Below are 15815 nucleotides of genomic sequence, written 5' to 3'. Positions count from 1 at the left end.
TAAACAAGAACCGGAAGTGATGAGTGTAACGTGCTTGATCGTCCGTAATGAGTCGCGTGTTGCAGACACAAAGGTTCCGCCTCCTGAATAAGAGCTACATGGTATTAGCTGTGTGTAGTGCTTTACACTGTTCATTTACTGTCATATTCACACTCCAGTGCTGGTAAACTACGTTTGTAGCCACAGCTGCCCTGGTGCAGACTGATGGAAGCGGACCAAATGGCCCTTCTGACCACCACCGAAGGTAGGTGGACTGTCTTGCCCAAGGACACAAAGGCATATGACTAGGATAGGGCGGGATTCGAACCGACAACCCTTCGGTTATTAGATGACTGGCTCTACCTCCGTTCCGCTGCCACATATTATTTTATTTACATTATTTCTCGTCTTCGTCATCGGAGGGTGACGAATATGCACCAACGGGCCCTTTCTGCTGTCCATTCACTTAGCACTGATCAGTGCCAGTCACACATTTAATACAATGACAAATATTGTATTATTTTAGATATAGCTATTGTTTTGCACTTTATTCTTGGTTCCGCGTCTCCTGCAACAATAATATCCAATGCTGGCACTTATCAAGTATTTCTGATTCTTCTGATTTCAGTTTCTCAGATTAAAAAGTCTGAAATGTACCTCAAATTCATGAAGATCTGGATTCTGGAAAATGCCCTCATGCAATTATACTTAGAAAAAAACCTGAAATTTGTAAAATAAAAAAATAAAAAAAACACATTACCAATATGTTCGTTTTTTTTGTTTTGCAAAATAATTAAACAATGTGACGTGCACTAAACTGATTCATCTGACACGCTAGAGTCCTGTTGTGATCAAATTAGTTTGACCAGAAAAGGTCAGTACCTTTCATAAATGTAATTTCAATCAGTTTCGTTCTGTACAAACAAGGCGTGTATTTTCCTTAAAGGTTGAGGGCTCTTTGCATTCAACTTCCACTGGAAGTAGCTTTGATTTTTTTCTTGACTCCTGAATATTCAACTTAATATTTTTGACTACTTGACTTACATCAGATTCAAAACAAAAGACAAAAATTACTTGACAAAATTTTATTTAAGGCAGTGACGACAGGTTTATTTTTCACTGAAAAGACTCAACTATTTCCAACTCTGTACACCTATAAAACTCATCACTCAGATTTACTAAAAAGGCAATTTCATTTAATTGCTGGTGAAATCAATGTGTTTTTCATTATACTTCACAATAAGGCATAGCTGTAACTATTTACATATGCATATTTTAAAATAAACTGTCAACTAAAACACACTGGGAACATCAAGTTATATTGTATTGGCCTGACTTGATGGCCCTGATTGCCGTATCCTCTGGACCGGTTCTTCGGTTTCTGTGCAGTGAATGTAGACCTGCAAACACTTACCTTCACCACTGTGGAGAGAAATCAGCACAAAACTACAAACTAAACTAAACTCACAATTCATCTGTTCAGGCAGTCGACATCTCAACTGTGAACGTTTAGTTTTCTAATTAAATGTAAGAAAGGTCAAAAATGTCTAAGAGTACACCATGTCAGACTCACTGTGTTAGTCAAGTATGGTTTATACACACATTTGCAGTCCAAGGAGGAAAACCCAGTCAAAATCATCCAAATTTGTACATGTTTTGAAGGAATCGTCTCAGAAAACTTATGCTACGCAATATGCTTCATCCATATTTTCTTACATTGTTCATATATATCAAAACTATTTACAGTTGTTTTTGTTTTTTTTAAAGGTAGCCATACTTAAAACAGATGCTGGTGGGAACAATTAACATTTGTCAATATAAAAACCTCCAAGTATACTGATAGAACATAGACACATTGTTGGGGGTTAAACATGTGGATGTTGATACAGACCTGTTTTAGTAAGACAGGGTGATTTCAGTGGCAGTTACAATGGATGAACTACATGAATTTCTTGCCATACCAACACCTTGAGCAGTTAAATATAAAGGACTTATTAGCTTTATGGTGAAAGACAAAACATCTGAACAAATTTATGATCTTCCATTAAACAGAATAAACAGAATTTTCATATATGAACCAGGCAACAGTTGTAGACAAATGTGTTGTTTAACCTGCATTTGTGTGATTTTGCCTTGTTAAATTCATACAATGTGAGCTTCCCATCTCATGGTAGCTTTTACAGTGTTTCCAGACTGAATTTACTTTTTTTTTTTTTTTAGTAAACAGAACACAGTGTCCATTATACTTATTCCTTTAAATTCATTTGACCAAGGAAAAACATGCACAATTCTTCATACCAGTTTTAAAAACCTACAAACACTAGGTGTATGTCGACAGCCTATAACATGAACAAAAGTAGGAAATAAAGTGTAGTACGGCACATGACAATGTAAGTGTAGTAAAAGTTCAGTTTTTACCAGTGAGCTGCTTTGATCATTCATGCTGGTTTTCACAAGTTGACAATTTCAAACAAGAAAAAAATATAGCAAATGGCACAAAAGAATGGGGGGTATCAGTAGGAAATGTTTCATTGATATGTAAACTAAGAGTGGATTAAAATCAATGTGGGCCAACTTAATTCACATACACAAAACATAACATTTCAGAAACAGCTTGGTTTGGAAATGTTTTTGGCGATGTACAACAAGAAACCACTTAATGAACACTAATTTTGAGGTTTTGTGTGCAGTTGGAAATGGTCCCAACAGCTGCACGTTTTTTGTTCAGCATCTATGTTTGCATCAATCAGCCAGGGCACTTTACAAATTATTACACTCAACTCTTGTCTTATTTTTTACCTTCTGTGTTACAGAAAAGTACCAAGTAACACAGCTGTGCTTTGTAAAACAAAGCCACCTGCCAATGCAGCTAAAAAGTGTCACTTAAAAGTAGACAAATTCAATATGAAAACATTTTATAGACCAAAATTCACATTTAATATAAATGACACAAACATGTAGAGGAATTCACCAAATGCAAGTGTACCTCAGTGAACATTTTTTATTACAACACCATCTAGTTTTTAATCAAAAGCAGAGAAACATTTACAAACATACTAACCATGAACAAATAAGAATGGGGGGGAGGGGGGGACACACCAAACATGTACCCTATAAAAACTAATCTCTAAACTGAATGTACACAGTACAGCGAGCCGAGGGAAAATAAAATAAAAAAAAAAACTTAAGGATGCAATGTTTGTGTCATCTGTTTGGAGGCGGTGGGGGCTGTTCCTGTTTTTCAAAAAAGCATCACATTTACTCAACTTCATATCAAATAAAACATCATAAAAATAACAGAGCTGTTTTGGAAAGTTTTTTTCTTTCATCTTTAGTTACCATGAGTATATGTTTGGATAACATAGCCTTACACAGGTCGGGGTCTTCCATCCACTGCTCTTAAGTCAGGCAGACAAGATGAAGAAACAGAGAAGGATGGGTGGAGAAGGAGAGGAGAGATGGAGGGGAGGAAGAGATGCTAATCCTGTCCGGTCATGCAGGGTGGGGAGGCTGTGGCCAATGTAGTCGTTCCTCCTTTTGCTTCCTTCCATCTTTGATCCTCGTTAGCTGAAAGGTGTCAAAATGAAGGGTGGAGTTTGGTTTCGAGGCAGCCCAACAGTCAACACTTTCCCCCCTCACCAATAAACCTCTACACTACACATACACAGTGGCCGCCAGGGCTGGGAACAATCCATCACAGGGCCAGAGGCTGGACCACGCAGCGGCACACATATTAGGGGATAAAAAATCTCTAAAAAAATTATACTCAAATGACTGGATGCTGACTGTTAACACTTCACTGACTGTGTACTGTCCCCAACCCTAGCAGACACACATATCATGCAAACATTAACAGGATATATGATAATCAAGAGTGAAATCTGGCAGTTTGTACACACAAAAAACATTTCACTTTAAGTGGACTAAATTTTTTTTTCACTACAGAGGCTGAAACCCAGACCTATAGTAACATCTGCCAACGATGCCAACATGACGTTACATTCAATAACAGAGTTTAAACATTTATTTTTGGTGCAGATTTTTCAACAAACCCAAATTTGTGGATGGGTGACTGATGCTTACAATTGTATAAAAGTTATGTCTAGGAACGTTTATTTACCCCCAACATCATGGCCTTAAAATGCATCTTTTTTTAATAATGCAAGTTTTCCCAACATGCGCCATTAATCTTAGAGCCCCAGAAACCATTCAATAATAACCTGTCAATACTATATTGTAACTAAAATTACTGATCACTGGAGGAGGAAACTAGAACCTGTTACTAATGGAATGGAGCTGCGTCTTCTGTCTTTATGTTGTAAGTTTTAACTGTTGAGTTTTAGTGTATTTTCACATTTAAAGATTACCTGCCATTTCCAAAGAAAAAAGGTATGTATCTGACTCAGCAGGTGGAATTTAGCCCTATGTGTGCAGTTGTGGCTTCAAAAATCCTCCGAGTGTATGTAATGTCAATGTGATTTTAGATGAGACTCTTTTGTCTGACACCCATGCTGAATGGATTGCAACACATTCTACTTCTTATCGAAGGGGAACAAGTGCAGCATCTGATCTACACATTGACTGGAAAGAAAACACCAACTTTCAACAGGCACTATCAATTTTCTACCAATAATGGGGAACTGAAAGTGTTTTCCATTAATATTAAGAATGACAACAATTAAGCTTTGATAACAAGTTTGGCTCTGGATGAGACTACAGCTGAATTATCATCTGCTCTGAAAGACTCAGAGGAACTGTTTCAAATGAACATAAAGGCCTACATAGTTTGAGGATTCAATTGCATTAATTCAAACTGTGAAAAAGATTCTTTACATGGAGCATGGTGAACACAGAACACTTTAGTCAAATAGTAAAACAGAACTAAGATGCATGCATTAATATCTTTAGGGTCTACAACCTGAATTTCCAATTTAGTCCTATAATTACGTTAAAATATTAAACCCACTTTCATTCAGAGACTGGTTACTTACACTATGTGCATTTTAGTTCATACAGTTCAAAATAAACAGTTTCAAACATTACATTATGTAGCAGTGTCAAACAGTACAACATTGAAATAATGAAACAGGACAGCCAAACCGGGGTCAAACAGTCCCTTACCTGCTTACACTACTAACTTCAACCTGCTACTAAACTCAACATGAAACAATACTTCATGTGATCCATGACATATCAAAGTTCTATTTTACAAAACATGATCAGATATCATTGTCCTGATCCTTCCACTGACTTTGAAAAGACTGGCTGACTTCAGTATTTCAGAAATGCTAAGCTCATAGAGCCCTGAGTCTGGATGATTTTATCTTTTATGATCAGAAAGGAGATTTGCTGCAAGTTGTAGCTTAAACTTTGTTAATGCGAATGGCAAAGACAAAATAACTGAAAGCTGTGCTTCTTACTTTACAATAAAATATTTTATAAAAGTTACTCATTATCATTATCTTGTTAATAGAACTGAACCACAGTTTGACCCTGGTTTGACATGAGAAGATACTGTTCTTCAAAAGACAAAGTCTGCAAACCCCAGCGCACATACACCTACAGACAGACTGGAGAAGTGTGTTTAAGTAATTTACCCTATACAAACACTGTGCACCCCCTGCAGCTACATGATAAGACAAAATGACTGTGCACAAAACACCATCAAGAATAAGAGCAGTTGAGGGCTCAGGTCTCTGCTACATCCCTGACTTAAACTAGAAGACAAACGAGTGAAGGCAAAGGTGTATTCTGCACATGGAAACATGGAACTGGACATGATTGGCCTTATTACCCACTTTCTTTTTTGTCATTTCATTCAAGGGCAATAAATTTAATTAAAAACACTCTTTATGCAACAACTACCTTTAGCCAAAAGTTGATCGTGTCCACTGGGGTCTCTTTTAAAACACATTGCACTACTGCTTCCATGTTGTTAAAAAATATGTAATATTGGTTTGAAGGCCCATTTATAATGCATTTTCTGACATTACATCTGACATGTAAAATGTGGGAGATTTCATTCTCCTGGTTTAGTAAAAGAGGCTCCTGGTGGACACCAAATCCAACTTCTGTCAAAAATGTTCAGGTAGGGAAAACTAGGAATAAAGCGAAGACCATAGCAGGCACTAACAGCTACAGCTTAGTATATTTCCACACCACTCACTTCACATGATACTAGGACAGCTAAATGACATTCATTTGGTTTGGGCTGTTTTCAGAGTACAGCAACTCCATAGCAAAGCTGCCCCAGATAATATACCTCAGTATGAGGCAATGTTACAGACAGAGAAGTAACATTTTAAATGTGAAAAAACATTACTTGCTAAATGCATCAAATGTAATTGGTGCTCTCTGAGCCCAACCAAGGCTTAAGCCTCAATTAAAATTACAAGAAATATTATTTGGGATAATGAAGTGCTGTACAGAGATGCTGAAGGGTCAATATGACCTAAAATGCCAGTACCTGAGCTAAGTGGACTGGTTTAAAAACACCACAATACATCTTAGGGATTTAGCAGGAACACATGAGAGCGACACACATAATGTTTAACCCCAATATGTCAACAACAGTCCAAGTACCTGACATAATTTAGTATGTCAAAACTCAAGTGATGCAATGGAGGAAAAGCATCTTCACACAAAGACTATAAACATGATTTATGAGCCCAACACCAAGGATCCATAACAAACACCAGCAAGCTTTTACCTACAAGGCATTTCTGTAAATCCATGTAAGAGACAATTGAAAATGTATACAAGTGTCAAGTTATTTCCTGCTAAATTATCTACAACTCATCCTCAGCTTAGCATATTCGCACATTCAAAAACCAGAACAAACACATGACGCTCTCACAAGAACGATAAGTGCAGATATGAAAAAAATAAATAAAATGTGGCATTGTTGGACATGTTTCAACAGATTTTTTTTTACCAATTTTGGTCAGACACCTCAAATTGAAAATGAAATGGTGGCCTGGTAACAAGCACAAAACCATGGAAAATATCTGTTTTGCCTTCAAATATTATTCTGTTTGTTATATATGATTTAGTTATACCAATGGAACAGTAACATCATTCATTAATTTTAACTGTGATGCAATACTGAAAATGTACAGACCAAAAGCAGTATAGTTTCTTCATTACGACTGATCAGTTATGTTGTTGTAAATCTAACATCCAGGTTCACAATACAATTGATCAAATGACATCGGCATGATTCATTTTTCTACTTCACCTCAGCGCCTTAAACCAAGGTGTTTGACAGCACAGTGAGAAACACTATGCTACAAAACATTATGAAAATACACAAATTCAGGATATATTGACATGCAAATGTAGCACAAGACTTCACAAGTCATATTGACATTGAATATTAACAGATACACACCTTCTAGTAACAACATCAAATATGAATGATATACATGTTCCAAATTTTTTTGATGGTAAAGGGCGTATGTACACAACATCACCGAAGGGGATATCATTACATGTTGCTATTCTCACAACTTAATACTGTTATTTGTTTAAAATACAGTCGAATCAGAACAAAAACACCACACTGAGTGCTGTACCAATGTTATGGAATACCTTTGCGCATCTGAAACCTACCAGTCAGTCAAATAACTATGTCATCTCAAAAGTCACAATTACCAATAATCCATACACTCATATACACACCACAAAGATACTCAACTTTTGGTCTACTGGTCATAGCTGCTGGTAAATCACATCTTTCATTTTCTACAAACCAATTGAACATCTACCCTTGAATAAAAACATCTACATAGGTGATATTCACTGTCAATACAGGAGAAAATGAAAATTATGGTGGTACATCAGATTGCTTGTTTACAACACCACCTTCTATTTCAATATAATCTGGTTAGTGTGATTTCATGAGCAGTTGATAATGTTGATAATTTACCAGCATCGTCGGACTACAGACCAAAAGTAACAACGAATCTAGGGTGCTCCATATCCTGTACCCTTTTTCCATTTCCTGTTGTTCCCTTACTCAGAGAGAGCAATTTACACACAATAAAACAGTATTGATAGAACTCTTAAAATGCACAAGCATTGTGAAAACATGTGTAAACATTGTGAAAACAAGTGTGTATTACATACATACCTTCTCAGACAGTTCACAATAACACAAAATCATAAGATTTTCTGTGTTAAAAGATCAGACTTACCTTACACCTACCTGAAACCAACGAAGTTAGTTTTTCCTTTTTTCTTGCTGACCTCTCCTCTCCTCAAATTTATGGAAGGACATTGCAGTCCACACTGTTACTACACTGTACATTAGTACAGCCTTTTAGATTGTGACATAATGTAACTCGTCATACGGCCATCTCAAAATACCTGTGTAGACTAAAATAATGTGGGTACAGGGAGGCTTTTCTGTACCATTAGGTTGTGACTCAAATCTTTGATTCATTTAAGAAGAGAGAAGGTGAGCAATCAAAGAGGATTTCTTAAGGCTCATAAAAGGAATGTTCCTCCGTTGTCATGATGATAAACCTCAAACAGTTGGGCTTTGTCCTGGTTACATAAAATCAGTGGTGAGGACACTTATAAAACAAATTGACTGTAAAGTTGTACCCACCTCCCCAGTCCTCTAGCGGTGTCGGTACTCTCGCTCCCTCTCTCTCTCCCGGTCTCTGTCCCGGTCCCTCTCACGATGCCGGTCCCGCTCACGGCTGCGTTCTCGGTAATAGTCCTCGTGCCGATCACGACTACGAGACTTGTGACGCCTGCTCTTTTCCCTCGACCGGCTATGGTCACGCTCTCTGGAACGCTCTCGCCTAATAACAACAAAAGAAGTGTCATTGACAGCCAATAATACTCTTAAAACCAAAACCATGATTTGAAAGATCTCTGTCACTGTAAGCTGTACTGCAGATATCAATGTTGCTGGCCAGATTTAACAAACTTTTTTTTCTTATTTTGTCCAAGTTATAAAAAGTTCAGTGTGAAATATTTGGTGACATTTAGAGGTGAGAGTGCAGATTGCTGCTGAGGGGCTATATATGTCAACTAGTCTAAACTCAAGTCTTACCTGGATGCAGAGCCGTAACTTTTTGACTCAATGCCGTGGAGACAGTCCTGTAGTGAACTGATGAGGACCTTACAACGGTCGTCAGCTGAGACTTTAGACTGTTTAATGAGACTAATGGCTGTCACCAAGGTTTCTATAGCACTGCCATAGTCAGCTAAAAACAAAGAAAGAACAAAGTATTGAACTTTACTTTGTGTTGGGTCCCATTTTTACATGACTGTAGGTTATGCAACCTATTGTGCTGTAGTGTTTTACCTGCACTGGCGTCAGACACTGCTCTTGATATGGCACTGGAGGAGATGGCTCTATTTCTGTTCATGATCTCCTCAAACTCTGCCTCACTCAGTGGGGTCCGTGACGCCTCCATCTCCCTATACACAAACACACATCACAAATAATGTTATATCATTTATCTGTAGGGTAGGTGTGACCACAACTAGTGTCAGTGCATCACCATCACAAAACCTGTTATACTGCCATTTGGATAATTTGTTCCATGTCCACTACCCATCCTTACCGGCCTCCAGGACCGTAGTCCCCTCTCTCATAGGGTGGTGGCCGTCCGTACGGGTCATTTGGTCCAGGAGGCCCTCTGCTGTCGTTGGGGGGCATGTTGTTGTTGCCAGGTGGAGGAAAGAAGGCAGGGTTGACATGTGGGGCTGGTGGTGGTCCACCTGGTGGGGGACCTTGCATGTGAGGAGGTGGAGCCAAAGCCATGGGAGGACCAATAGGGCCAGGGGGACGGGGAGGGAATGGTCCTGGAGGTGGAGGGCCCTGTTGAGGGGGGGGGGGACCAGGGGGTGGGCCGTAACCTGGAGGAGGGGGGCCAGGGGGTAGGGGCCCCAGTGGAGGCTGACCAAATTGACCATGGAAGAGAACAGGGGGAGGGGGTCGATCGCCACGATTTGGGGGACCAGCAAGTGGAGGGGGAAGGCCCTGGCCAGGAGGTGGAGGTCCTGGAGGGCCAGGAGGGCCAGGTGGACCTGGAGGGGGACGTGGAGGACCCTGCATCCCACCTAAACGAGAAAATACAGGAAGAAGCAGAAAGGCAAGACATTAAGTAAACCCTTCCATCTTGTGTTTTGACAAGTCAGTACAAATCAGTATAACCCCTTTCATTTAAGAAATGTCTTCAAACACATAAAATGATCAATTTATGATTTAGGATTTTACCATCTTATATTTCCCCTTCATATAGAAATGTTGTTAGGTGATAAAGACACCTGAAAGCAGTGACAGTGACAAACTAAAAAAAGTCTCAACTGAGCTTTGTTGTTGGTGATGGTGCGCATTTTACAAGATATTGTTTTGCCATAAATCATAAAAAACCAATGGTTCTACAAATCAGTATGGTATTTACTAAGAGATTATTGACAATGTTTCATCTAATATACTAGCAGCCTCTCAAATGAAGTCCTTCAAGTGAACCAGCCACAAAGTGATTGGTGAGATGTAAAAGTTGAAAGGCAAAAGATACAAAATGGTTAAAAAAAAAAAAAGACAAGCAGGCAACTGTCTCCTACTGTGTAATTTAATAAAGAGCACCCAAATCAAGATTTTGTTAGAGTTTAATGATGTCAATAGCTTGCCAAGTGTACAGCTTCTTGAAGCAAATTGTTCCCAAAATGTTGGAAAGTGTCACTGAAGGGCTATTGATTCATATGAACATGAAATGGTACAAAAAAATTATTGTGAGAGTAGGAGGACATGGAGGACTCACGTCCTGTCCCCTCAAATTAAAGTTTCCAAAGGTAGGGAAAGGGAAAATGAGCTGCACAACAACGGGAGACTTAAGTCTTAAGTTTCACTATCACTTTGTATGGTCATATGGTATGTGCGTATTCATTGTGGGGTACATACAGCACAGAATGCACCCCCCCCCCAATTCCACAATCTCTCTGCTTTGTTGGATCATTGATACGTTCTAATCCTTCATGATCTAATATCGTCATATCACACATCCCTAATTTCAGAGCAGTATAACTAGACAAAGAAAAACTGTAAATTGACTATGCAGTCGTACTGCTAAACACAAGCATGCCTTCAAGGTGTGGGAGACTTTCATGACCAATTTTTCATCAAATCTGTAAAACCTCAGTCATAGCCTAAGTATCACGAATCTGTAAGTCTTTCTGTGATTACTCACCTGAATCTCTTGCATCAAGGTGTACAATTTCGAAGTGCCAGCCACCATAAACAAACTGTGTTTACAAACAGAGCTAGGAGGTAACTCGAGCATCTTCAGAATTTTGTCACGATGTGCATTGTGGGAAGCGAAGGCTCGCACCACCGCCTGAAAGTGGCAGCGCAACCATATGATATATGGATGACACAAAAACGACACAGAAACGGCTGAAACACGGAAACAGCTGAAGAAATATGCATAGAAGGAAGGGAGCTCCTGCCGTTTCCGCCTCATGTCTGCAGCAGCTGCCGCTGCCAGGTGGCTGTGCGAGCTTCCCTTTCCCACAATGCATGTCACGACAAAATTCTGAAGATGCCCAAGCGACCTCTCGGCTCTGTTTGTAAACACATGGTTTGTTTATGGTGGATGGCACTTCGAAATTGTTCACCATGATGCAAGACATTCAGGTGAATAATCACAGAAAGACTTACTGATTTGTGATAGTTAGACTATGACTGAGGTTTTACAGATTTGATGAAAAATTGGTCACGAAAATCTCCCGCACCTTTAAGCTGCTTAAACAACATCAGAAAGCTGAGATTCTGAGCTTTCTGGCTCGGTCTCAAAGTTTCCCAAAAGCCATATTCCTGTCCATACAAACATCAAAAAGGGGGACAGAAACAACGAAGACAGCTAGTTAGGACAGAAAAAGATGTGCTCCTGCCAAAGATGCATACCATGGATGAGTGCTGTGCAATGTGGAACTGTACTATGAGTAGAAAGGAACTGTTTCAGAGTCTTTCACACAGGCTAAAAAATGCCTGGAAATAACAAAAGGTTTCATTGTGGATATTTACATTTGTTTGATAATTAAAATGCTAAAAACTTTCCTCTTCTTTACTAAAACACACTGCTTTAAGCATTTATTATCTATAATAATGATAACTAATGGCCAGATATTGAAAGTTAAGTTCTTCCTGAAAAAAAAAGTGCAAAAGAAATGGCAAAAAACACATTTCCTGACACTTTCATTGCAAAGAAAACATGAAGACATCTAGGCAGCCTGTTATAACAGCAGTCTTAAAAGGGTTAAAAACATGTATTTTACGATATGGGGATATCTTTTAAACAGCTGGTCTGAACATTAATCCACCATCCCATAAATGTCTAGAGGTAAGAATTATGACTGTCATGTTAGTAACTGAAACAAGAGACTGTTTAATATCCTTCTTAATATCTCTCTATTTTATGTGAACTATACTTTTTTAAAATATATTTTTGCAATGATGCAAGATAAAAACTGTTTAATTATTATCACTGTCACCAGATTCTGCATTTTTATTTATCTTTCAGCACAATGGATGCATTTCTAAAGGCATATATTCTTGTTTCCAAACTAACCTGGAAAGTGTGGTGGAGGCCCTCCAGGCCCAACAGGACCAGGGAACCGGTCTCCAGGGCCCGGTGGTCCAGGGAACCTGCCTCTGCCTCGCCCCCCCATTGGGAAACCTCCACGGGGTCCAGCACCGGGGGGACCAGCTTTACCCTCCCCAGACATCTGGCCTGACTGTGTACCTGTACAACCGATAAAAATGATATGGCACATAGTCTGTTATTTTTCATGGCTGAACTCTCTGCCCTCATTCAACATTGTGAGGCTATCAAATGTGCACTACTTACTTTTGCGTGACTGCATCTCAAACTGGCTGAGTGACTGTTTATTACACGGCGTGACGATGGGATTTTGACCGTGCAGCTCCCTCTTTGACAGCAGCTCCATTAACTTCCTGGATGAAGAATCAGAGCCCACACACACCAGAGCAAACCTGGTACACATAATTACCAGATCAGGCTCTAAGTCAGTACATTAAAGACATGTTTTACCCGCCAATTATCATGACTTTTAAGTATCTTAATATATTGTGGAGTGCATCTCAGTAGCATTCAAGTCTTGCCAAACCCACTCTCAAATATCATTCACTCTCAAATATAATTATTTATAACATGTAGACATATCCCTTGCTTTCATAACAATCATTTGCCTGATTTGTCACATTTTAACCTAATAAATACCCATAACACACAGACAGTACAAGTGCTCACCCTTTTGACTGTCCATTAGCTCTGTTTTCAAAGAACTTGATTTCCAGCACATCTGAGATGCCTATTGACCTGATGGCTTCTGTCAGGTCCTCATCTGTTGTCCACTGCACAAAACAAGACCTCATCAGCTTAAGCACTGATTTGATCACCTCGTTTATATACATACATTCATTTGTACATCTACATTTGCAGATACAAGGAAATCTTGTTTGATAACATCAAATCACAGAAAGTAATGAATAGCAGGTTTTCCCAATATTAAAGTAGCACATGCAAGCAGATTGATCAAAATCTCATTCATACCCATGTGAGGTTTCCAATGTATAGGGCAATTCTTTTGCCTGTGTAGGTATACACTACGTTGGGTGGAGCACTTTTCCCTCCCTCTGAACCACCTGGCGCAGGCAGTGTGTCCAGGTAGTCGCGGTCTTCTGGAGCATCGCCATTATTGGCCGATGGGGATATTACATCATCATACAGGTCGATCTGCTCATGGACTGGGTAGTCAGCTTCCTGTTAAACATGATAACAATGGGTCTATCAAGAACTATATCAACATGTTCACACCTATACTAACATTAAAAAATACTGAATATACTGATTTATTCCTTTGAGTTGGCTGTATGTTTTTTAATAAGACAATCTTAGCAATCTGATGATTTGCTAAAGAAGTTAAATTTCCTCAACTATAAAGCGTGGTAAGAGCAGTCTCTTTAGATGCTCTCTCAATATAGATTTTACAGTTCTTATATGATCATGATGCTGCTCCTACTTCTTATAACAGACATGTAAATAATGTGCTAATAATGCTTCCTTTTCATCTGAACAGATAAAACTACAAAGCAAAGAAGAAATGTGAAAAAAATGGAGCAAAATGTTGCGCATGTTCCCTTAAGAGGACAAAAATGCACGGCTGAGTCTCGTAAGGACACTTCTTTTAAAAAAGTCCCTCACTCAATTTTCCGTCATTAAAAGCATGGGGTTACGATGGAACAAAGCGAAAGAATCCCCTTTTTCGTTGATAAGGTTGTATTTTATCATATCCAACAGAATAAGTCATAGAAAAAAGATGTGAGACTTCGCGAACATAAAGCAGAGACTCACTGGAGACAATGGGTCAACTTCACAAACTGTGTTAGGGTTCCATTGATAGCAGAGACAATGATCCCAACATGAACAACCAACATTGCCAAAGAAAACTCAAGAAACTTGGTCCCATTATAGACTCTTACGTCCTTTAGTCCTACAGGAAAGGGGCGTGTATTAAAAAAAACATCAGTCGGCCCTTACCGTTCACCTACCAGGCTAACACTGAAGTGCTACTCATTTGTAAAGCTTTCTCATTTTAAACATGACGCAGCTAATACTAACCCAGACTACATTTAAACATCATTTCGTCGTTAAATAGTACTGTGTACACTGGCATGAATATAAAAAGCCAAATACAAACATTTCTATTATGCTACAGATTAGCCGTGTAGCTAACAGAGGTACGTTTGTTTGGTTCGCTCACGCGCCACAGGCGGCCATGCCAGGCCCGAAGCCCTGGCGGTAACTACGAGCCAAACAATGAAAGGGCCTGCTCTTCGCATGCACCCCACAGAATGAAGAGTAAATTCTCTGCTAAATCAGGTAATACGCTCAGCAGAATCCGAGTTAAATATCAACAAAATCACAGATGCAACACTCGGGGTATATGAGCCTGCAGCATCGTGACAGGCGGCCTGTACGCGAAACAAACCCCGACAACAGCAGAGCATTTTACTGTCCTATTACAGTATCCACCACGCACTGTAGACATTTGCACGAAATATCAACACGAGTCCAAGTGTGGAAAATTAGTTTTTAATACCTGGTTGAATTCCTCCTCTACGTCGGCGTAGATGTCGATGTGATCCACACCGTCCGCCATTTTCCTCTGACCCGCTGCTCACTCCGCCCGGCGGTGAACGGCACAAACAATGACACGGAGCGGATACCCAGCGCCCCCAGCGGCCAGCAGTGGTCATTACAACAGACCGACAACATCTGTTCACTGTCACATGTGCTCTGTACTGCAAAAACATTAAAGTATTGGACCATTCTACTTTAAAATACGTTTCTGCCATTGTTCTTGTACTTTATCTACCTTTGAATGAACGTCAGACAACTTCCAGCCTCTTTCATTTGGGATGCTCTCATTTTCAATTTGTTACAGGACTCTAAGATAGTAGCTTATTCACCTTTTGACGGTTTTTTAAGTGATCACACTTTAAGTTTGTTGCTTTTTCAGATTAGTTGAGTATTGGACTGAATATTCAGCTCTTATGGATAATACCACACAGTCTAATCTAAAGGCTTGAGGTCTGCAGTCTGTTGTCTTGATTTATTCCTTGAATCAGCATCTTGACATACAGCTATTTAATTGTCATGTTTCTCATTTGCAAATAGACTATGTCAAGTTAAAACCAAACCGGACTGTAGGAATGAATGGTTAATAATAATTTCAGAGCGGAAAAATATTCCATTTAGTTGTTTTTGATTAGTTTATTACCTCCGCCAAGG

The 15815-nt window shown here is 39.2% G+C and overlaps 1 protein-coding gene across 2 annotated transcripts; it reads right to left on the bottom strand.

Annotated features, from left to right (window-relative positions):
- Nucleotides 1–1746: 1746 nt before the first annotated feature.
- Nucleotides 1747–15228, bottom strand: cpsf6 (cleavage and polyadenylation specific factor 6). Of its 2 annotated transcripts, none has more exons than XM_030149073.1 (10): nt 15124–15228; nt 13575–13784; nt 13272–13375; nt 12849–12994; nt 12570–12752; nt 9561–10059; nt 9299–9414; nt 9044–9197; nt 8591–8789; nt 1747–3546 (listed from the first exon to the last, which is right to left on the bottom strand). In XM_030149073.1, exons 1-9 carry the CDS (start codon nt 15181–15183, stop codon nt 8603–8605), a joined length of 1659 nt encoding a protein of 552 aa, XP_030004933.1. In that variant the 5' UTR covers nt 15184–15228; the 3' UTR covers nt 1747–3546; nt 8591–8602. The 2 variants fall into 2 exon arrangements, with proteins under 2 accessions (XP_030004933.1, XP_030004934.1); XM_030149074.1 differs by having other exon boundaries at nt 12570–12743.
- Between the last annotated feature and the right edge of the window lie 587 nt (nt 15229–15815).

Source organism: Sphaeramia orbicularis, chromosome 12 (assembly GCF_902148855.1).
Source record: "Sphaeramia orbicularis chromosome 12, fSphaOr1.1, whole genome shotgun sequence".
In the NCBI taxonomy this organism is placed as follows: domain Eukaryota; kingdom Metazoa; phylum Chordata; class Actinopteri; order Kurtiformes; family Apogonidae; genus Sphaeramia; species Sphaeramia orbicularis.
The sequence above is the reverse complement of the archived record's forward strand: the minus strand, read 5'-3'. Positions and strand labels throughout refer to the sequence as shown.